Consider the following 23489-nt stretch of genomic DNA (forward strand, 5'->3'; position numbering starts at 1 on the left):
CCAAAGGAGGGAACACACGAGTCTTTCCATCCAGTTCTTGGAGGCACAGAAAGAGGAAGAAATCATTGTCCCTGCAGTGGAAGAATGGGCACATTTTATTTTAACCACTTGGGCAATGTTTAACTCTGTCGCAGCAAATATGTTGTTGTTTCTTTTTTCCATTAATTAACTCATTTCTTCACTTTACATCCCTATGCCAGCCATCTCCCCCAAAACAATGGGAGGAATGTTAGGAACCAAGTGCCTGCCCCCCAGCTCACCCTCATCCACTCAGAACTGGCAGCGTGTCATCGACAACTGCCAAATATGACACACATACCCCTTAAAGGTTCCCACCATTACGGGTCCTCTCTAGCTCTCTCTCTCTTGTCCTCACTCCGAGGCGCCTTTTGCCACCGCCCTACTCCATAAATCTCTTGCATTAAAACAACAACAGAATCTAGGGCTGAAATGTAGCTCAGTGGTAGAATATGTGACTACCACATGTTTCATTCCTACCCTTACCTCAGTCTCTGCCCCTTACCTCAAAGTCTAACATCTTATTGCATTTATTTGTCTGTTTATCTGGGTACACACACCATGGTGCAAGTATGGAGGTCAGAGGACAGTTGTGGGATTCAACTCTCTCCCTCCACCCTGTGGGTCCCAGGGATCTAATCCATCATCCTGGGCTGCAAGCACCTTAGTTTGCTGAGCTGTCTTGCCAGCCAGCCAAAGTCTGACATTTTTTAAAAGGTAAAGACAACAGCTATGTCCATATCTCAGGCGAGTTATGAGGACTGGTTAGGAAACCAGAGGCAAATTAAATAGCAAGTGATGTGTGACCCTGGATAAAGGTTACTTTCTTAGCTGAGTGGTTGCGGGTTGTTCTCCCTATCTCTCTGATCCCCCTGCTACTGGCTGCAGAGCTGGAATGCTTGCCCACTCTGAGGTCCCTGGGTTATAACAATGTTATACGACATTCCCTCAGCCCAGTCCTGGATGGGAAGAGTGACCACCCCTTCCCCTGGGGAGGGAGGGGGCGGGGAACATGGGTGATGAAACAAATGACAAGTAGGTCTGGAAGGGAAGGGAGGCCAATGGTGTGGCTTTGAAGGGAATGTGTAATCTAAGCAGAGGGGACAGGTATCCAGAGCCAGGGAGCATTCCGTATGGGACCAGTGAGTGTACTAAGGCAGGGTGAAAGGGGGCAAGTGGTGAAAGGCTTTGAAATGCTTGCTAGAGAGATGGAGCAGGGCCCAGGCTACATCCTGTGTGTCTGGGTTTGGGAGTCAGTGAAGTGGCATCATTAGATTAGTGGCAGGGTGAGAGCTGAGCGGCCCCAGCTGGCCACTGTGATGGGCGTTTTTCTGGGAACAGGAGCCATCCCAAGCCACGCCAACAAACTAGAGTCACCCAGGTAAACTGAGGTAATGGGAGAGGAATGTTGCCAACCTTTGAAACTGGAGATTTGAATAAAGGTAGTGAGGAGGTCCCAAGATGGGAGAACGACCCCAGGTGGCTATCCTGAATGGGACAGAGCCAGACTTGTGTAGAGGGATGGGCAGATGACATCAGATGGCTCTGGATTCATAGGAGGGTCATGTGATAATGACTGAAAATGATGCAGTACCACCCAGCCTAAGAGAGAAAGCCAAAGGCCACCTCCAGGACCTTACAAAAGACCCCTAGTGTGACACAGATAACCCTCAATAGTGCTTTCTTCCCCCATGAAAGATATTCCCTGAAGTGGGGGGTAGCACTAACAGGTCACCATGGGTAGTTATGGCACACCACAGGGTTTCCAAGACTTGAGATATTACTCCTCCTGGGATCTGGCCACTCTTAACTTAGAGTTACAGGGAAAAGAGAGATAGACAGGGAAATAGCTCTACAGGCCAACAGAGGAGGCTCTTAGTGGATAACAGGTGGGTGGATGAGATGTCTTTGCTCATGATTGGCTTAGGAGGGAAGTGGGCAGGGCATTTGGGGGGCCAGTAGTGGAGCAGGTTGTTAATCTTGGTGACCACCTATTATTGGGCTCTGTTCTGTGCCCTCTTGGTCCCCTGGTCAATCTCTGCCTTTATGGAGGGGAGAGAGACAAGGAAAGAGGAGAGAGGAATGGCTGGAAGACAGTAGCTAGGCCCTGAATGCCAGAATAAAACATAAAATCAAGACCAACTCTCCTGACTGGAGAGGCGGCCCTTAGGCCGGAGTCTGGGAGACCACCAGTAGCCCACCACACTGCCTGAGAAAAACTCTTGGTCTGTTTCCCTCTGACTGAATGGTTGCTGGAGACCTCTAGAAAGTGCCCTCAACTGTTTCCCTGTAGCTAGCAGATGGTGATAGCCAGCTAAATGCCCAGTAGGGTACCCTCCATGCTTGCTGCCTACCTCCATGTAGAGGGCAAGGGTCAGAGGTCACTAAATATGCTTATAGAAAGTATGGACCTGGGAAGGGAGGAGAAGCAAGGGGGTCTTCTCTGGGCCCAGGGCTCTTCCCATGTCCCTGAAGCTGATATGAGATCTGGAACTGGCTGCTCCCTCAACTGCAACCCTATCCCTTGGCCTCAGGGAAATGTCCAGGTTACATGGAAACCCTAGCAGTCACAGGATGTGAGGGACAGGCCTGGACATCTGGACAGGCTTGGGAAGGGGGACTCTGGCCCCTCTAGTACCTGACCTCTGACCTTCCTGTCTTCACAGAGACTTACTGCCCTTCACTCTGCGGCTGCCCCAAGCCATCCTTGAAGCTAGCAGCTTCCTTGAACTTGAGACCATCTCCAACCTGGGCCTGGGTAAGTCCTCCCTGTAGAACTGGAGAGGAGGTGGGCATCGAGGCAAAGGGGTAGTGGGATTTCCCCCATTGTTAATCAGTGTTCTCTAGAAGACTAGAACTGTCTTAGTGTCCTATTGCTGTGAGGAGACATCATGACAATGGCAACTCTTATAAAGAAGAGCATGTAACATTTAATTGGGCCTAGCTTATAGTTTCAGGGGTTTTTAGTCTATTATCCCCATGGAGGGAAGCATGGCATCATGCAGGCAAGACATGGTGCTGGAGCGGAGCTGAGAGTTCTACATCCAGATCTACAGGCAGCAGGAAGAGAGTGAGACACTGGGCCTGGCTTGAGCTTCTGAAACCTCAAAGCCCATCCCAGTGACACAATTCTCCTCCAACAAAGCCACGCCTCCTAATCCTTGTCAAGTAGTGCCAACTCCCTAATGACCAAGCAGTCAAATATAGGAGCAGATGGGGACCATTCCTGTTCAAACCACTACGGGAACCAATAGAATGAATATTCCATCATTTACACTGAAATAGTAACAACAGTCTCACACATGAGAAGCTAAGGACCTGAGTGTTCCTTGGTTTTGGAGGCCCAGAGTCTCTGCAGTCTACGTGGCCCTACAATGGCCATCTCACACTGGAGAGGCCAAGAGCCTAATAGTTGCTCAACCTACATGGCTGGCTGCTTCATCAATCCCAGTCTGGCACCAAAGACCTCCAGGGGTCCTGCAGAGAGTCACCGGTCCTCTCAACAAAGGAATCCTGGAAACCCTGGTTATCATAGGCGCACAAGAATCTGTAACCACAACAGAGCCCAAGGGAAGGCCAGGCAAACAGAAGCTGAGTAACTTTCCTCCCACCATGCCCTGTTTCATCTGGGCTGCTAGCAGAAGGCGCCACCCACATTTGGAGGTGGATCTTTCCACACCAATTAAGACAATCAGGGCATTCCTCAGGGGAGGCTCCCTACTCACGTGTCTCTAACTTGTGGCATGTTGACATTAAAACCAACGATCATACCAATAGTCTTTGCAGAGCTGCCACTGGGTGACACTAAGCTGGATCCTGAACCTTAGTTTGGGAGCCTACCACCCCCACCAGCCCAGACATGCTGAGCCACTGAAGAGGGAGATCCTCAGGGTTCTAGACAGAGGGGCCCATATGTACCCAGGGACCATAACCAGGATGATCACATTAGAGGCAACCCTGGGAAAAACACCACCAACACCAAGACAGTTCGGAGGGCTGGCCAACGTCGTCCCTGCTTCTTTTGTCCCGGCCTGGCCCTGTCACAGCCCTCATCAAAAGGAAAAACATCGTGGATGCTGTCTTAATCTGGGTTACTATATGAAACACCACGACCAAAAGCAACTTGGGAGGAAAGGGTTTATGTAGCTTACCCGTCATCATCACTATATCAAAGGAAGTCAAGCCAGAAACTCAAACAGGACAGGAACCTGGAGACAGTTGTTGCAGAGGCCATGGAGGAGTGCTGCTTAATTGCTTGCTCCACATGGCTTGCTCAGCCTGCTTTCTTATAGAACCCAGGTGGTCAGCCTTTAGGTGGGCTCCACCTACAATGGGCTGGACCCTCCCACATGGATCACTAATTAAGAAAATGCCCTACAGGCTTGCCTACAGCCCAATCTTATGGAGGCCTTTTCTCAGTTGAGGCTCACTCCTCTCTGATAACTCTGGCTGTTTCATTCTGACATAAAACTATCCAGGACAGACGTGATGGGAAACTGGAGTGTGCCGTCATGCCTCGGCTAACCCTGCCCAACCAACCAACTCTAAGGCAAGGTTGGGAGCGTCCCCAACTTTCATTGTTTAGCATAACTGTATTAGAAACTCAGCTTTCCTAGGTTCTTCCTAGATGTGTAACCACACTGAGGTCTCTGTAGGCATAGGCTTGGCCAATGCTGACTTAGGACTGACCCTCAACAATGCTGGCTCTGGGGAAGGCCAGATCTCAAGGCTGATAGCTGCTGAGACTCTATCATGTGTTGGGGACAGGAATCTTCTACTTCAAGTGTTCCCTTGGTCCAGTCAATGTTTCCAGGAGACCTAAGAGCCTGATAAGACACAAGTTCATTATTCTATTCTTATAATACCAAGAGGAGGAGGAGGAGGGAAAGGAGGAGAAAACCATTTGATAAATAAAATTATAGGTGTCAAGGAACCAAAAGAGCTGTCTCAACTACAAACAGAAATGAAGCGGTGGCTCATGGTACCACACGGATGGAAACATGTTTTGTGAAAAAAGCCAGTCTCTTGAAAGCAGATGTGAGACTTCATTGTAGAAGCGCTCAGAGGAGACAAATCTATAGACACAGAAATCAGGTTAATGGTTACTGTTAGGTTTAAATCTCGGCTCGTGCCTGGACAGAACATACCAAACCAACATGGTTCCACTTAGAGAGGATTAATGAGAGAAGAAGAGTAGCAGAGGGGAGAAGTAAAGGAGGCCGGCCAGGAACACATGGAGGAAAGCGGGGGCGGGAGGGGGGAAAGGGAAGAGGGCGAGAGCAGAGAAGAACAAAGGGAATGAGGAGGAGGCAAGCTGCCCCTTTTATTGTAAGGCACAGCTGGCTGTTGCCAGGCAACTGTGGGAGGAGCATGCCTGGCTGTTGCCAGGTAGTTGTGGGGGTGGAGCTTAGACAGAATACCAACAGGTACATCAATCACTTTCCTTATGCCTGTGATAAAAGACCGGACAGAAGCAACTTAAAGGAGAAGCCTGTTTGGGCTCACGGTTTAAGGGGATACAATCTATCATGGCAAGATAGATTTGTGAAAATGGGAGTGGGTAGCTAGGACAGCTTATACATCTCCACCAGGAAGCAAGAGAGGGCCAGAAACAGGACCAACCTATAAAACTCTAGGCTCACTTGCTATGGCTTACTTCCTCCACCAAAGCTCCAGCTTCTAAAAGCACCCCAGCAACCAGACCAGGATCGTCAGCTGGGACCAAATGTTCAAACCCATGAGCCTGTAAGGGATATTTCACATTCAAACCATAGCCCTGGGGAGGGACTGACTGATAACAGGCACGGACTGCCATGGGGAGTGGGGAAATGGCTATAAAATGCCCTAAAATCTATCACAGCGACAGTTGTGCAGCTAAGGATATATTAAAGCCACCAGGGGATTTTTTTTAAATGGGTGAATTATGTGAATGATGTTCCGGTTGAGATGGTAGATGGGAAGTAGGCTATGTTATATGGCGTCCGGTAAGTGGGTGTGATCGGAGCTGGATTCACACTTGGTCCTCTGCGCCCTCTGTCGGTACCCACTGCTGTCTGGTCCTTTCAGTCTTGTTCACTGCCTGCCCGCTCTTCAGCTCCCTCCTCCCCTTGCTCCGGCTCCAGTGGAAAATAACATGGTGCCCTATTGCCAAGGGAGTGGGGGCTGGATTTGATGTTGAGAAGGGAAAGCATCAAGCCCTCCCTGTGCATTGGGCCCTCCAAACACTTCTTATGGCATCTTTATCTTTTTATGAAATCCCAGCATGCTGTGGGTTTCTTTTAACTGACAAAACCAGAAAAAGCCAAGGCTGGAAAATTACGCATAATCCCTTCACGGCTGCAAAAATACACTTCTGCCTTTTGCCTTTCGCTGTTGTTTTGTGTGAACCTATGTGTGACTTTCTGCGGTTTTTTTTTTTTGTTTTTTTTTTAAAGATTTATTTATTTATTATATATAAGTACACTGTAGCTGTCTTCAGACACACTAGAAGAGGGCATCAGATCTCTTTACAGATGGTTGTGAGCCACCATGTGGTTGCTGGGAATTGAACTCATGACCTCTGGAAGAGCAGTCGGGTGCTCTTAACCGCTGAGCCATCTCTCCAGCCCCTGTTGTTTTTCTTATACCCAGCGTCAAGAAGCATCTAATCAATAGTAGATTCACTGGGTTTTCCGTGAGCCCAATAGTCTAATAATTATTTTCAGGATTTTTTGGGTTTTTTGTTTGTTTGTTTGTTTTTTGGTTTTTTTTTGAGGCATATTTCCTCCTTCTGTGTCAATGATTGTATTTTGTTGTAGTTGGTTTTGGTTTGGCTTAAATGAGTAGACTAAGCCCTGCTGTTTGGATAGGGATGATGTCACCCAAGCAAAGCTATTCTCTTGCAGGCTAAGCACCATGGGATGGCTCTTGAGCATTTGTTGATGAGTCAACACAAAAATAGCCAAGCTTAGACTTAGAAATGCCAACATTCAGCAGTGCGGGGTATAAAAGATGTCATTCCGAGTGCAATAGCCTTAGGCTAGCAGGGTCCACAAAACTAACTCAGAGTTGGATGGGTGCAACTGAGTCTAAGTGCAAAGAAGCATTCTGTGTAGTGCCTTTCAATCATGCCTAAGGCATATAGATACGTAGTGTTTTAAAGACCGGGAAGCCATGCACAGTGTAGCCTCCCAAGTTTGCATGTACTTTTTTTTCTTTATAACATACAATGAGATTATTTCCTAGTTAGTTAATTCTTGAGATTTATTGCCTCTTGATATTGAGGGCCTGGGGTGATAGCAAGCATGAGGACCTGATTTGAGCCCTAAAACCCACAATAAAAAGTCGGGTATGGGGGTTGGGGATTTAGCTCAGTGGTAGAGCACTTGCCTAGCTATCTCAAGGCCCTGGGTTCAGTCCCCAGCTCCGAAAAAAAAGAAAAGGGAAAAAAAAAAGTCAGGTATGGGGCTGGAGAGATGGCTCAGTGGTTAAGACCACTGACTGCTCTTCCAGAGGTCCTGAGTTCAAATCCCAGCAACAACATGGTGGCTCACAATCATCTGTAAGTGAGATCTGATGCTCTCTTCTGGTGTGTCTGAAGACAGATACAGTGTACTTATATAATAAGTAAATCTTTAAAAAATAATAATAAAGTCAGGCATAGTGGCCTGTGCTTTTAATCCCACCACTGAGGAGATAAAAACAGGTAGGTTCCAGACCAGTGAGGAAACAGTCTCAAGAAGCAAGGTGGATGGTGCTCAGGAAACGACAATCAGGTTGTCCTCCAGATCCACATGCACACACATGTACCTGCGTGTGCCCACATACACACCAAACAAAACGCTTGACTTTGACTGGAAAGTTCAACAACCCACCTTTGAATACGACAAAACTCTGTATTCCTAGAGTTCCCTGGGTTTCCCAGCCATTTCTATGGCTCATGGATCCTTACTTTGCCCTGAGGCACCACAGTCCAGTGCCTGGCACATTCCAAGTTCTCTAAGCATTGCAGAGATCGAAGCAGGAGGTACCCGCTGTCCAGGTTCAGAAAGCCTTGGCACCAGCAAAATAGCTCCCTTGGTCATAGGGACAGGTACTTCTTTACTGGAACTTGGGTGGCCAAGCTGAGGTTTGGCAGGGTGCCACCAGGCCGTGGTGCCCACAGCTCTGCGAGCTGCTGGGACTGCATGACGCGGTGTTCTGCTTCTCCAGCCTTAGCTCTCTGCAAGCTGCAGAGAAACTTTCCAACTTCCTTATTTTTTGTTTTGTTTTGAGCATAAAGCTCTGAATTGCTTCAGCGCTTCCCTTACATGGCCCCCCTGGCCCTGAGATATGGCCTCTCCAGTACCTAGCATCACCTTCCCCTGGAAATAGCATTGCTGTGGAAACCTGTGCCCCGAGAACCCATCATTCTTGTCCCGGGGGCAGACAAGCAATATCCCGAGCTTTAGACCTGATCCCTGAGCCTCATTGCCTGTTCTATACTTATGAGATGCTATCAAAATATGAAGGTGTGTTCTACTCTATGCCTGCTAGGGACCAGGTCTAGACCTATAATAAGCTGGCTGTCAGTCTTTCCTCCTCTCCTAGAGTGGACCACTCTGACTAAGCTGGTTCACTCACTAGTGTTGGGTGCTCATGCCTGGCCCCTCTGCTCACTGAAGCATCATCCCCGAGATGCTCAAATGGGAGAACCATCACTGCTGCCTTCTGAAGCCCACAGTGTGGTAGAGCACTCAGACCAAAGCGTAGAATGGCAACCCCTGACGGTGCTCCCTGCAGTCGGAATACACAGTAAGATTAAGAAACACAGGCATCCTGCACGCATCAGGAAATTTACTCCAGACATGGACTTCTAGTCTTTGAAAATTAGTAAGAAACTAGCAGGTGGGGGAGGAAAAGAATTCTAAGCAGAAAGAACAGCATCAGCCGAGACCCAAGGATAGGGCAGCACATGTCATGTCCAGGAAGAAGTAAATGGCAGATGGAGGGAAGGCTCAGTGGATAATTCTAGAAAAGGTGTGGGGGAGATCTCATAAGCCTTGTGATCTGGGCAATCAATGATGGGAGGTCATACTCAGGCATTGATGGGAAGTTCTGGACATCTGCTACCCTGTGGCTTTGTCCATCAACCACATGTCTTAAGGGACCATGACGTGAGCACAGAAAGAGCTGAGCTTAGCATACTGGAAATACTGACGGGTTCGCCATCGGGACTGTAATCCCAGTTGCCTGATGCTCCTTGCTGGTAAGACTTCAAGGGGACTGGATCACTGTACTGGGCTTGCATAGACAAGGGTTCCTGATGCTTATTCCACACACTAAGACCATCTGTGTATCTGAACACCAAGAGTTGGTCTCTAGGGGTCAGATGCTGTCTTAGAGGGCAAACCCACAGCCTGGCCCTCATGAAGAGTGGCCCTCAGGCCATGGGGAACCTTAGCCTGATCGGTCTTACCCTGTGGCTGTGATGTTTGTATATTGTAAAAAAGACACATGAAAGGTCACCATCTTGTTATTAAGGTGACAGCCCGGACTGGCTGCCCAGTGTGGCAGAGTCTGTCTAGAACAGCGCCCCACGGTGAGTATCACGCCCCCACCCATAAGAGGCACTCACAATTGAATACAGCACAGCTTGCTTTCTAGCCTGAATTTGTACCCTGCCCACATTGATGGGCATGAAACCTCAGGCCACCAAAGTGGCCAGGGCCCATGTCACTGAGCACGCCATTATTAGAACTGGCTCACAGTTGGCTCTGCACATCGCTGCCATCCCATGACAGCTTTCAGTTCACCATCAAGAGCTTGTGGTGGCCATGCCTGATGGTACAGGTCTGTAACCCCAGCAGCTCTGGAAGCTGAGGCAGGAAGATGAAATGTTCAAGGATAGCCTGGGCAACTTAGTGAGACCCTGCCTTCAAATTTTGAAAACCTTTTCTTTTAAAGGAAAAGATATCTCCATGGTAGAGCATTTGCCTAGCATACGGGAGGCCCTGGGTTCAATCCCCAGTACCACAAAGAAAAAACAAAGGGGCTTGCTGTGTTCTTACTACATGGGGTAATAGCCACAACATGCTGGCAGGCCAAGCAATTGAAGCAGGAAGTGGGGCAAGTTCCTCCAAAAGAGCCTGTGGTGCAGTGAGGGGCTACTCTGACCTGTTCAGCCCTCAGCACCCTGTGACCTCAGATGAATACATTTTTCCTAAGTCATTTTCTTTCATCTGTAAAGTGAGGACAAGGCCTATAACCAAAGGTCATCAAGACAGTCCCAGTATAACTGCAGCCCATGACTGACTGGTCTACCGCACAAACCCTGACGGTCCGTTCCCAGGAATTCCCACCATTCTCCCAGGAATCCGCCTCAGCCTGACTCATGTCTTTCCTTCCCTTAAAAGGTCACACTGAGCAGGACCTGGGTCCTATGTTTCCTCCCATATGAAGCCACCTTCATGACCTCAGAGTGGCCTTTTCTTCAGAAGTCATATAGCCCTGTATCTTTTGGGAGGCCATGATCAGACCTAAGTTTGCTGGGATACAGTACCCAAAGGCCAAGGTCTCTCTCAAGTCAAACCTTGCCTGATGGCTTCCATCACAGATAGGCTATAAGGACTGGTTGATAGGATCCCAGCAGGGCTGGGCTTGCTCAAAGGTAGGAGCTGTGTCCTCACCTGTCCACTAGCCTAGTTCCTCAGTGTCAAGACCCTCCCAAGTCACAGCAGCTTGCAGTGTGGGCAGATACAGAACGCTCTATTTCCCTTCTGCTGTGTGTGCCAGCTGCAAAGGCTGGTAAGTTCTAGTCCCTCCCCTTTTGTTGTAGGGTTCCCTCCCAGCAGCCTGTGATGTTACTGTTGAGACACCCACTGGGGAAACAGCTAAACCAAGACCTAAGATACAGTCTTCCCCGGGTTCCCAGCTGAATAGCTGCAGAACCCCCAACATTGTGCTCTTTATCACAGGTATTCTCCAAGGCAAGCTCTACATGGGCACAGAACTGAAGCAGAGGGTCTCATGTCCCCTCCCCGCTCTACTCCACCCGCTGCTGGCTGGTGCACAGGGGACTTCCCCTCCAGGCAGGAAGTGGTAGGAGAAGTTTAAGAGTCCAAGAAGGGAAAACAACCTTACGCAAAAGCAAGGACCCTTCCCCCACTGCTAGGAGAAGGAGGGCTAACTGTCTCTGCTCTGTTTTCCTCAGGTTTCTGGGACTCCTCTTTGAACTCTTCAAGAGGCCCTGCAGAGCCACTCAGAAGCTCAGCCCCTGGGACCCCTGCATCCTCCGGCCGGCCTGCAACCCATTTAGCAAATTGTTCCTGTGAAATCGAGCTCTCGGTGGGAAATGACCGTCTGTGGTTTGTGAATCCCATTTTCATAGAGGACTGCACCCTACCGGCTGATCCACCTCCACTGCCCATTGGCAGCTACCCTACACGCCCTGCGCCTGCCGCCCCGGATGCTACCTCACTCACCTCCAAGGGGTCCCCACGTCGTCCCCCACCTCCACCCCCGGTACCCACTGTTCCTCCTACTGGCCCTGCCTGGCCTCCTGCGCCTCCTGTACAGCCTGCTGATCCTTTGCCCAACTCCCCAACACCCAACTCTCACCTTGCACCCCATGCACCGGGCCCCCCTGGTCACTCAAACCAACCACCCATGACTGCCTGCGAGAGTCTCCCACGTCCATCTGTAGGCCTGGGCCCCTTTGGAGAGGAAGAGATGAAGCCTGGGACAACTCCCAGCCCCTTGCACCAGGCCCCTCCCCCTCCGCTACCCTTGAAGAAGACTCTTCCAGCTGCTCCTCCCAGGAGACGCATTTCTGAGAGGGTGTCTCTGGAAAGCCAGAATGTGGGGACTTCGACAGACAGGGACCGCTCAGGCATTTCTAGGACAGCTTCACTCAACCTTCCTCCCCAGAGCACCGTAAGTAGCCTTGGGGACAGGTCTCCAAGGACCACGGAGCAAGGCCAGGACACAGAGGCCAAAGCCAGCCATGCTGACAGCACACCAGTGCCTCCTGGGAAAGCCAAACAACCCCCAGTCCCACCCCCTAGGAAGAAGCGGGTCTCCCGGCAGCTGGCCTCAACCTTTCCCAGTCCCTTGACGAGCCCCATACCGGAGGTATCCCCTGAGAAACCCGCGGCGCCTGGTGCACCTTGGGAAGGCTTGAGTCCTGCCGGGCAAGCTGGAATGCAGCACCTCCAAGTCCAGACCAGCGCCTGTCCCCAAAGCTCTCCAGAGTTCAAGGGTTCCCTGGCCTCACTTTCAGACAGCCTGGGGGTGCCTGCCTCAGCCGCTGACCAGGACTCTTACTCAACCAGCAGTGCGGAGGAAGAGCTGGAGTTCAGCAGCCCCAACGTGAAGAAGAAGCCCTCAATGATCCTGGACAAGGCCCGCCACCGCCTCAGCTTTGCCAGTTTCACCAGCGTCTTCCATGCCTTCCTCTCCAGCGACCGCAAGCTGTATAAGAAGGTGGTGGAGCTGGCACAGGACAAGGGCTCCTATTTTGGGAGCCTAGTGCAGGACTACAAGGTGTACAGCCTGGAGATGATGACCCGCCAGACATCCAGCACCGAGATGCTGCAGGAGATCCGCACCATGATGACGCAGCTTAAGAGCTACCTGCTACAGAGCACCGAACTCAAAGCCTTGGTGGAACCCACCCTGCACTCGGAGGAGGAACTCGGTCAGTGGCAGCTGGGAGGGCGGGAGGGAGAGCGGTGCATAAATACACTCAGACGCCCCTCAACACAGAACAGCCTCTGGAGCCCCTTTGCCTCATGTCCTCCTTCTTCTTCCTCCTCGACTGTCCACAGATCTCCTGGGCCCAAACCCTGCTCTCAGGCACCACTTCTAGGGAGCCAACTCAAGGCTGCCAACTTGCCTGACTCCTGGCTAACAGGCCACCAGCCCTCCCCTCTCCCACCTGCCTCAACCCTCCCCGAGATTGGGATCCATGATGACAGGTGTTATTTTTCCCCATAGCCACCTACACATCTGTGTAAACAAGCAAAAGACGCAGGCAGGCCACAGTGCTATATCTGGGTATCATAGCACCTACCTGTAGTCCCAGCGCTTAAAAAGTGGAGGCAGGAGGATCAAGGCCATTCTCAGCTACATAGTGAGTTGGAGGTCAGCCTTGGGCTACCTTGTCTTGAAGAGAAAAACAACAAAACAAAACAAACAAAAAAAAACTTATTGGGAGATTTTGAAATTACCTGACAAACTTTTCTGTCCCACTGGGTCCCAAGCCTCTCCTCCTCCTCCTCTTTCTCTTCTTCCTCTTCCTCCTTCTTCCAGTAATTAAGAGCATCCGTTCTGAACTCAAAAAGAATGTTTTGAAACACTACAAGATGATGGCTCATAGTGAGAGGTCCTAGAAAAAAAAAGAGAGTGTCAAGTATTGCCTTCCCTGGGGAAAACGGAGCTTGGATGGATGGATGGATGGATGGATGGATGGATGGATGGATGGATGGATGGATGGATGGGGTGTTAAGGTTTAAGGCTGGCAGTTGCCTCTCAGGAAGCTATGTGTGTACCCCACCAGGGATGGAGGGCTCACCTGGGCAGAATGCTAAGGGTGGTTCATGCAAAATCCACCCACACAAACCCCCAACTTTTTCCACTAGTAGTTACCATGTCCCAGAGACCCAAGCATTGCCCTACAGAGCTTCTCTGGAGAGGAAATGAGTTATATAAATAGTCCATCAGAGCACTATGCCTCCACCTGTTTTGCTGGGGGAAAATAAAATATGCCAACAAGCTAACTAATCATATGTCCCTCCTGCCCTCAGGAAGCTCTTATTCTGACAAATGACAGGTAATCTGCAAGAAAGCCAGGAAGCCATAAAGGAAGATGACATAAGTGTAAAGTAGGCAGGAAGTAAGGTTAGGAGGGCTGAGGAGAGGGAGGTCACAGCATCACAACCCCAGGAGATTTAGCATTTCTGCAAGGGATCAGGCTGTGGCAGGTTCAAGGCAGGAGTGCCAAAGCCTCACGCATGCCCAGCATGGCTCTGGTCCTTGAGCTGAGTAGGAGCAGAGAGACTAGAGGCAAGCAGAACTACCGTCATGACAAGGTGCACTGGAGGCAAGTAGGGTGGGCAAGAGGCAGCACAGTGAAACACTGGGCACAGATCTAGTCCATGGAAGTGGCCAAAGAGGTGGCCGGCCTCATACGGCTCTGAACAGCTAAGGGATTCCTAGACCATAGCTACAAGCCCAAAGGCCCAAACCAGGAGAAGCCCAGGGTTTTATGTCAGAAAGACAGCTTCCTACCTCATTGGACATCCAGGAGGGGATGGGGCTGAGTCTACAGTCTGGGGAGAACAAGGGGCTGGAGACAGATGTCTGGAACCCAGCCATGCACAAACAGCCATGAGACTGAAGTAGATCTGGCCCAGGGAAGATCTCAGGCAGTATGCAGACCAGGAGGCTGTGAGAGGGCATAGAAGAACATGGATATCTCAACGTAGCCCAGAAGCAGCTATGGTCAGCCATGTGTGCCTAGACAGGGAGGAGAAGACCCATAACCTAATCACAAGTAGGAGGTGGGGGTCTTCTTCCAGGCAGAGGTAACAAGGCAGAGATGGGCAGAGAGGTGGGAGATGAGGCAGGAGGATGATATGGCCACCCTGGGTGGCCAGCTGGCAGGACAGACTCTCCACAGAGTTGGGTGAGAGACAGACTGTGAGCCTCAGGCTGAGGATTTGGCCTGGAGGGGACGGATCCAAGAGGTTATGAGGAGAGTTATGAAGAGGGCTGGTGATCCAGAGCTATCCAGTAATGGCTCAGGGCAAAGCCAGTTGTATTAGTTACCAGTCTGCTGCTGTAACAAAATAACCTGACAAAAGTAGCTCGAGGAAAAAAAAAAAGGGGTTATTTTGTTTCAACTTTGAGGATACAGCCGACTGTGATGGGAAGGCACTGGCAACCCATCACGTTGCATTCATGGTCACGGTCAGGAAACAGAGATGAATATTGGTGTTCAGCTCCTTTTCTCCTTGTTCATTCTAAGACCCAAGCCTAGAATGGAGTCGTGCTGCCCACATTTAGGGTGGGTCTTCCACCTACATTAACCTAGTCTTGAAAGTCCCTATCAAACACGCCCCCAGATTATCTCCAAAGGATTTCTAGATCTGATGAGCTTGACACTAGATAAGAACTGTCACACCAATATAGGTGATCCTGGGCAAAGCAAAGGAAGTCTATACCAGACTCATCAGAAACAGTGGGATGAAAGCTGCCCCTGGGTGGCCAACTGGCAGGACAGACTCTCCACAAAGTTGGGTGAGAGACAGGCAATTAGTGCTCTCCTGGTGAAGGGGCAGAAGGAGGCACAAGACTGGCTTCCAGCCAGACCTCTATGAGAGAGAGCTATCCAGCCTCTCTCCTGGAGAGACAGGACTTCAGGCTTCCCCTTGTTAGGTCAATAGTCAAGGCATGGGGCCATTTCAGAGAATGTTCCCACCTGTCACCCAGAGCAGTGGCCACGAGTCAAAGCTTAGCCTCCACAGGCTCCATCAGAGCCCAACTTGTCTGTTGTTAAGAGGGGCATCATGGCATCTATGTTACAAAGTTACCATGGTGTCCAAGCTCCTTAACTCCCACCTCACCGTTCGAGCAAGACTGAAGCTTGACTCCGGTAATAGTTGGATAGCGAAGGGCAAGCTATGCAAGTAACTGCAGCAAGGGGAGCATGAGATGCAAAAGTCCAGGGGCAAAGGCAGGCCTGGTGCACTGAAGAGGCAGCGCGGGCAAGGAAAGCATGTATCAGTGATGATGCAAGCGAATCGCATGGGTTCCAGAAGTACAACAGGCAGCGAGATTAATTCCACCCTTAGGACACAGCTGCCCAGATTGCACACTGAATAACCGCAGTATGTCTAGTGCCTTTCTGAAATGTGTGTTTATAGGCAGGCTCTGTTCCCAGTCCTGGGAAGAACACTGCATTGGAGAGACCAGGATATTAGGTATCAGAGGTTCTGGTGCCGGCGCGTCTGCAGAGTGGCTTGCGTGTCAGGGCTAAGTAGAAACCGGGGATGGAAAGGCTGTGCTGCCAGGAAACAAGGCTGGGTAGGATGGCTCCTGTAGCTGTTCCTCTCACGTCTGTGCTCTCACCCCGACAGAGGCCATCGTGGAGTCAGCCTTGTACAAATGCGTCTTAAAGCCCCTGAAGGAGGCCATCAACTCCAGCTTGCTGGAGATCCACAGCCGGGATGGCTCCCTGCAGCAACTCAAGGAGAACCAGCTGGTGATCCTGGCCACCACCACCACCGACCTGGGCGTGACCACCAGTGTGCCTGAAGTGGCTGTCATGGAGAAGATCCTGCAGAAGCTGACCAACATGCACAAGGCCTACTCACCAGGGAAGAAAATCTCCATCTTGCTGAAAACCTGCAAGCTTATCTATGACTCCATGGCTCTAGGCAACCCAGGTAAGTAGGTTTGCACTCCCCACAGAACTAAGGCAGGATGAGAGCAGGAGGCATGCCTGGCCGTACCACAGCATGACCTGGGCGAGGAAGAAAATGGTGCCTTCCCACTGCCTTCAAGACAGGCAATGAACTAACCATGCGTATGAGGAAAGGGTGCCCTGTGAGTTTACAGGGAGTGCTGAAACAGCCAGGTGACTCAGACACAGGACCACAGGGCCTTCATGGTGGAGGGTAAGAGTCCATGATCAAAGTGGGGCAGGACTGTGCTCTTTCCGGGCACCTGGTAGGGTCTGATCCAGCCTCACTCCTAAGTCTGAAAACCCAGCATTCTCCACTCAGCAATCTCCCATGTGATATTCGTGTCCTCATTTTCCTCTCATGAGGACATAGGCCACAGTGGATCAGTACCGCCCTACTCCGGTGTGATTTCATCTGTCAACCACATCTGCGATGACCCCCCACTTCCAAAAGAGTCACCTTTTTAGGGAATAATGTTGGTTTTAGCATGTGTGAACTTGGAGGGGACAGGTTCGGCTCCGACAGTGTTGATAGTAGCTCACTGGACCACAGAGAAGATGGTCTGTACGCACTGAAGTCAGCAGCAGTGGCTGAGGGAAGATGACCGTGCCCATCTGTCAGTGGGTACCTGGATGTAGGCTATCTGGGTGGACCTCGGGCCATAACATCCTCTAATATGTTGGCTCCAGCTTATGTCTGTGACCAGCTGGAGTCCAGGGTAGTAAGCAGAGCCTGTTGAGACCTGGCATCATGACAGACTGCCACCCTGCATTGATCTGTCTTGTCACAAGATAAAACCAGATTCGAGGGGAGAAGTGCATGTCCCCTTTGGATGGAGAAAGCTCCAAAGTCGTATTGCAAGGGGTACAGGAAGGAAGGAAAGAAGGGAAGCAGTGGAATCATGGGGTCCATTTGTAGCCACTTTACTACAGCACTCCTCTAGGCACACGGGCAGAGGAACCCATGCTCCACAGAGAACAAACGCTAGCTAGAGTTTATCCTGCACCTAGCCCTTCAGCTGGATGCCCCGATGCAGGCGGCCAGCTGTATACTTGTACATGGCAGCCCAGGCATGTGAAAAGGTGTCCCATCGTTGTGACCTTGCAGATGGGGTTCAAATGTCTGGTCTGCCCCTTACCACTTGTAAGACCTGGAACAAGTACTCACCTCTCTTGGCTTCTTTGTGGGAGAGAAGCCAACATTCTAGTAGGTCAGAGCCACACTTAGGGACTTGCAGTTATTAGGAACAAACTGTGTCATCTGTCCCCAGTCCCCAGCACCAGCAGGTTCAATACCTAGGGATGGCCGAGAGGGTCATCTTCCTCTCCAAGTACCTTAAGGATGAGCAGCCCAGCTGGCCCTCTGACAACAGAAGAGTTGTTTGGCATGGTATTAGGGTGTAGAACATGGTTCCTTCATCCTAGCCGGCTTCCCATGTAGGCGTGGAAAAGGCTGCAGCTCCAGGTTGGAGGCCTTTTTTTGTGTATAAGACCAATATGTGTCCTCTAACTAAGAAAACGAATTGAGTTCCCGAAGGGTGGAAGCCACATGGGGATAGAGCTGCGTGGTGGTAATGTTACATGGGGAAGTGCGGTCAGAAGTGCCGTGTCAGGAAGAGCTTGTCTTTTGGAGGCCGGGGATCTTGTGTAATCTGCAGGCCAGAAGACAAGGCTAGGCTGTGAGTGCAACTGATTCCTGTCTAGAAATGGCCAGTGGAGGAAGGCAGCGACTGTGGGCAGCTCCCAGAACTCAGAGCTTTATTCCCACACATGTCTGGCCCCAGAGGTCTAGGACCCAGGGAGGGCGCCCAGAATGCCTGACAGCCCCAGTGAGACCTTAAAGGTAGGGGCCTCCTCATCGCTGATGGAAACAAGCCAGGAATGTGGCATGCTTTCTCTTCTAAAACAGGCGCAAGCGTGACAGGCCTGGCGCACCCTACATGGGTATGTGAGGGAAGCAGTGCACTTCGGTCTAGTCAGAAAGGGGAGGACATGAAAACCTAGACCCAAATGTCTATGTGGGCCCTGATGCTTCTAGTGGCCTGACTGTCCAGGTAATGGAGGCACCGGACTGACTCAGTGTCCTCCTGTGTAAACGGGTGCACTCTCTGGGGCTCGGGTGGACGGTGGTTAGTGTCACCAGACGCTCACACTTGCTAACTGCATGTCTGGCCCATGGCTGTTTCTAACTGCACGATCATCTCTCACAGGGTTTGAAGGACTCAGGGCAAAGTCAGGGCCAAGGACTGAGCTGACTGAGGTTGAAACAGGGTCGTTTCGGTCTCCAAATCCCGGCTTTCTTAAGACCACGAAATACAAGCCAGGCACAGGGAGAGACATTCAAACACTGAGCATTCCTAACCATGAATTCAGCTACTAAAAGCTCACCCAGACAGCGGGGAGTGGGGGAGGCTGGTCATCTTCGAGAAGGTCAGAATGAAGAAGACAGTATTACTGAGGGAAGGAGTCAGCCAGTTCTCCAGTAGGAATAATGGAAGAACAGAGCCAAGGCTATCTGACACATCAGGCAGACCAGACCAGAGTCTCAGGCCGAAAGACCAGGGGGCATCTTATCAAGAAGTAGTGAGTTCTCTTTGACCAAGGCTGAGTCCTGGAGTGCGAGCCCAGTGGCTGTTAACTCCATCTTGGGTTACCCCACCCAGAGCATCTTCATTCGGGAAGAAGCAGATCACCCACACATACCATGCTGTGTTTGAACTCCCACTTACGTGCCCTAATTTTAGATGACAAACCTATGGGGTTTCCATGTGGGCACCAAGTGGGTGCTGTACCTGGGTTAGACGGACCCTTAAAAGCTATGGGGTTAGCCAGGGGCTGTAAGGTTACCTAACTGCCAACCTCAGTTTCCCTGTTCTCATGCTTTCTGAGTTCCCAAGTCTGCGTGTTCTCATGGTGGGGTACAGAGGTCACTGTCTATCCACTGTGTTCCTGGGAATGATGAGGTCATACTATTATGGGCATGCATCAGAGTCCAGAGAACACCCTGGACTTCCAGGTCCTTATGGGCTCCAACAAGGCACTGAACCAGGACATGTGGGGAGTAATAGAAATAGAGACAGTTTATTAAGAAAAGGGCACAGGCAAGAACCCAAGAATGGCAATAGGCCAGGGAGCTAGGAAAGGTCTGAGGCTGCAGGCCTTGGGCTCTGAGCATCCTAGGTTTTTATAGGTCACTTAGATAGCACCACCTCTCCAGCCCTTCAAGATCACTAGGATTTTCTTCTTTATGACCCCATTTATTACATGCAGCCCAAGTGAGAGGGGTTTCCATCCTTCCTCAGCCATTGGCTTCTTGATATGTCAGTCTTGATGCCTCTTTACCCTCCTTCCCTACTCCATTCTCCTATCTCAGAACCACATTGTAGATTCCAAACGGGGTTCTATGAGGCATCTGATGGCTCTGCGGGTGGAACACAGACATCTGCACCTCAGGTGAGCCTCACCTCCACAGTCCCACTGGCCCACCAGCCCAGAAATTTCTGGGACTGACTGCCCCTCTCTCTCTCTCTCTCTCTCTCTCTCTCTCTCTCTCTCTCTCTCTCTCTCCCCCCACCGTCTCCTTCCCTCCCTCCCTCCCTCTGTGTCTGTCTCTCTCCCTCCCTCTCTTCCTCCCTCTCTCCCTCCCTCTCTCCCTCCCTCTCTCCGTCTCTCTCTCCCCCCTCCCTCCCTCTCTCTGTCTCTGTCTGTCTCTCTCTCCCCCCTCCCTCTCTCTGTCTCTGTCTGTCTCTCTCTCCCCCCTCCCTCTCTCTGTCTCTGTCTGTCTGTCTCTCTCTCTCCCCTCCCTCCCTCTCTCTGTCTCTGTCTCTCTCCTTCCTTCCCTCTCTCCCTCCCTCTCTCTGTCTCTCTCTCCCCCCTCCCCTCTCTTTCCCTCCCTCCCTCTCTCTCTGTCTCTCTCTCTCTCTCTCTCTCTCACACACACACACACACACACACACACACACCATGCTCAGCTTCTCCCATAGGTTCTAGGGATCAGAACTCAGGTCCTCATATTGTACAGAAGTCACTGCTGATGGAGCCATCTCCCCAGCCCAGCACACTTTTTTTAACCTGTCATTTATTTGAAACTGATTTCAAACTTGAAACCTTTAAGTGTAAACGGTTCACTGAAACAAGGACTCCTGGGTACCCTGTGAGTTAATTTATCTCAGCAATTATCCAGTGCCTTCCCCTACCCCCGAACACACACATTTCCCTCCTAAATCACACAAGGTCTATATCTGGACCTTTCCCCAGTCGGTGCTGTCCTGCGTCCATATTGTAAAGTCTAGGAGTGCCAGGCTGCAGAGCGCTCTCGTGACGGCTGTGGATGTGTCCCTGTGTAAGCTTCTCCAGATCTAGCATCTCTGTCTGAATCCCAGGTCATTAGTGATGGCTGAAAGGCTTAGGAATTCCACATCTAACCACCACTACTATGTTTAGCTTCCGCTCATGTGTTAGGTTTCAAGGGCCTTTCTTTTCTTCAACTACACTGTTTTTTTTTTTAATATCTACTTTTATTATTTTAATTGTGTGTGTACCTGTATCTGTGTTCTGAGTATGTGCATGTGAGGGCCAGTGCCCTCAGAGGCCAGGGAGATTGGGCCTCCTAGAGCTGGAGTTACAGGCCGTCATGAGCTGCCTGATGTGGGTGCTGAGATCAAACTAGGGTCCCCTGCAAGAGCAGTGTGCACTCTTAACTGCTGAGCCATCTCTCCAGCCCTGGGGCTGACACCTGTGAACATGCACGTTTCCTTCCTACGTCCATCTTTGCTCCTAGGCCACAGTCTCTCATCTCGCGTCTGTACACGCTTCCCTCATAGTTGCTGACTTGGTTACTTTCTCGTTGCTTTGATCAAATACTCTGACCAAAGTAACATAAGAGAAAATGGGGTCGTTTAGACTTAGAGTTCAAGGTTCGGCCTATCTCAGCTGGGAAGTCTAGGCGGCGGCAGCTTGAAGCAGCTGGTCACGTTGCATCCAATGGTCAAAAAAAACAGCAATAAATGCTATTTAACACTCACTTTATGCCGATTTTACAGCTCAGGTCTCACTCAAATTAAGATGAGTCTCCTCAGTTAATATAATCAATTCCTGTGATTGGCATGTGAGAGGTATCTTTCCCAGGAGACTGTAGATCTTATCGAGTTGACAGCTAGCAACTATTACAGTTACATGGGGGTGATACATTCTTTTTTATATTTACTTTTATTTTATGTTCATTGGTGTTTTGCTTGCATGTATGTCTGTATGAGGGTGTGGGATCCCAGGTGTGACCCACCATGTGGTTGCTGGGAATCGAACCCTAGTCCTCTGGAAGAGCAATCAGTGCTCTTAACTACTGAGCATTTCTTTAGCCCCTGGATGATACATTCTTAGCTGGATCTCAGTTGACTCAAATTTGCTTTAGACCTGACGCTAGTGTTGTCAAGACTAGGCGTCCCCATTCCCTAACTCACCCCACTCCATTCCACGTTCCTGGCATCTCATGCTATCTGGCTGTGGCCTTGGGACTGAAGCACAGACCACCGTCCCTGTGCTGAAGGCCTGGGAGCCATCGGGAACCCTTCAGCAAGGCACAGCTGCAGCCTGCGTTGAGCCAACAACCTTGAGTGTGTTCAGCAGGACCGAGCCACACTTGCCCAACACTGCTCCTAGACCTCAGGCTCCTAGCTTCCTAGGCTTCAAGAACCCTAGATTTTAGGCAACTTAGGCCTTCTTAGACCACCTAGACTTCTACCAATCCTAGGCCTCCAGGCCTCCTCTCTGAACAAGACGACCATCATACTGCCTCTCCTGTCATCACCACACAGGAGAGAGAAGTTCACCCACAGACTATGTGGCCCATTTAAAGGAGACTGTGACAGCCTCGGTCCAGGTGGGACCAGTTGAGACAGCAGGAAAGGGGCTACACTTGAAGTCACACGAGCTAATGTAGCTGGGCACACCGTCCTTTCCTAAGAGGTAAATGCTGTCACACCTCTCTAGACCCAGCCAAAATACAAACCTAAAGCCACATCGTGCCAAACCTATGCCGCACTCACCACACCAGCCTACCATCCAGGGCAAGCACCGGGTTTGGGGAGAGCAGTTGAGCATACATTTGAGGGACCTGAGTCAGGCAGGCTGGGAAGTTAGACAAATGGCTTTGGATAAGCATCTGTCTACCTGGAAGCTGTGAGGTCCTTGCAGAGTTTACAGAACCTGGCAAGAGTGGTTAGGCTTTTTGATTCTTATTCTGTATGTCTCTGACAGAGAAGTCATTTCCACCTCTGGAACATCTAGAGCTAGGCAGGAGAATCCATTCCTGTAGTGGGAAGAATAGATCAAAGCCCCCCACCCACCCAGGGAGGACGGAAAGACGAGAGGGAGCTGAGGTAAAGACCAGTATAATATTATAACAAGCCAATCTAAATGCAGAAAATATGAAAAGGGCTTGGACTGCTGAAGGGCTGCCCTTCATGCCTTTAGCTGTGCCTGAACTTGCAGCTCACTTTGACCAAGGGCTGGATTCATAGACCTAGAAAGTTAGATGTAAAGCCAACAGCTTGGTAATAAATATCAACTTCCCTCATGCTCTACTTCCTCACAGAGGCCATAGGACTCAAGAATCCACTGGTGGTTCCGTCAGGGACAGTGACTGGAAAATTGGGTGGGAGGAGGGCTCTTGATGGTGACCAGGAGCCTATGACATTGCCTGCATACGGAAGAGACAGAAAGTTTTTTTTTTAAGATCTATGCTAAACTGAACTGAATTCTAATGACTAAAGTCACCCGTGTTTACTATTGAGAATTTTCATGCTTATGCAGCTTTCAAATGTCCTGGGCACTGACATGTAGAGAAGAAACAGAAAGCTACCATCTGATGCCTCCATAGGCTAGGAAGGCATTTAGATTGGGGTGAGCCCCTCGGTGTCAGGTGTTTGCTAATCTAGACCAGGAGAGGGAGGGAAGGTTTATTTCAGCTCACAACTCCAGGTTACCCTCCACTGTCACAGGGCAATAACATCAAGGCAGATAGCAGCCTGAGGCCTCACACCCAGGGTCA

The 23489-nt window shown here is 50.5% G+C and overlaps 1 protein-coding gene and 1 long non-coding RNA gene across 7 annotated transcripts in view; one reads left to right on the forward strand and one right to left on the reverse strand.

The window, feature by feature from the left end:
- The window catches only part of LOC134479252 (uncharacterized), a 34832-nt gene extending 19670 nt beyond the window's left edge, over window positions 1–15162 (reverse strand). The window contains exon 1 of the long non-coding RNA XR_010052330.1: window positions 13206–15162. This is a non-coding gene — a long non-coding RNA (uncharacterized LOC134479252). The remainder of the gene's footprint in view (window positions 1–13205) is intronic.
- The window catches only part of Rin3 (Ras and Rab interactor 3), a 109174-nt gene that overhangs the window by 75610 nt on the left and 10075 nt on the right, over window positions 1–23489 (forward strand). For 5 of the 6 annotated variants that reach the window (XM_039112360.2, NM_001414929.1, NM_001108052.2 and 2 more), the window contains 3 exons: window positions 2685–2776; window positions 11189–12673; window positions 16116–16424. In XM_039112360.2, coding sequence (XP_038968288.1) covers window positions 2685–2776; window positions 11189–12673; window positions 16116–16424 — 1886 coding nt within the window. Of the gene's footprint in view, window positions 1–2684; window positions 2777–9930; window positions 10953–11188; window positions 12674–16115; window positions 16425–23489 lie in introns of those variants that run through there. The other variant, XM_039112361.2, reaches the window with a different exon arrangement.

The sequence above is a fragment of the Rattus norvegicus genome, chromosome 6, assembly GCF_036323735.1.
Source record: "Rattus norvegicus strain BN/NHsdMcwi chromosome 6, GRCr8, whole genome shotgun sequence".
Taxonomy (NCBI): Eukaryota; Metazoa; Chordata; class Mammalia; order Rodentia; family Muridae; genus Rattus; species Rattus norvegicus.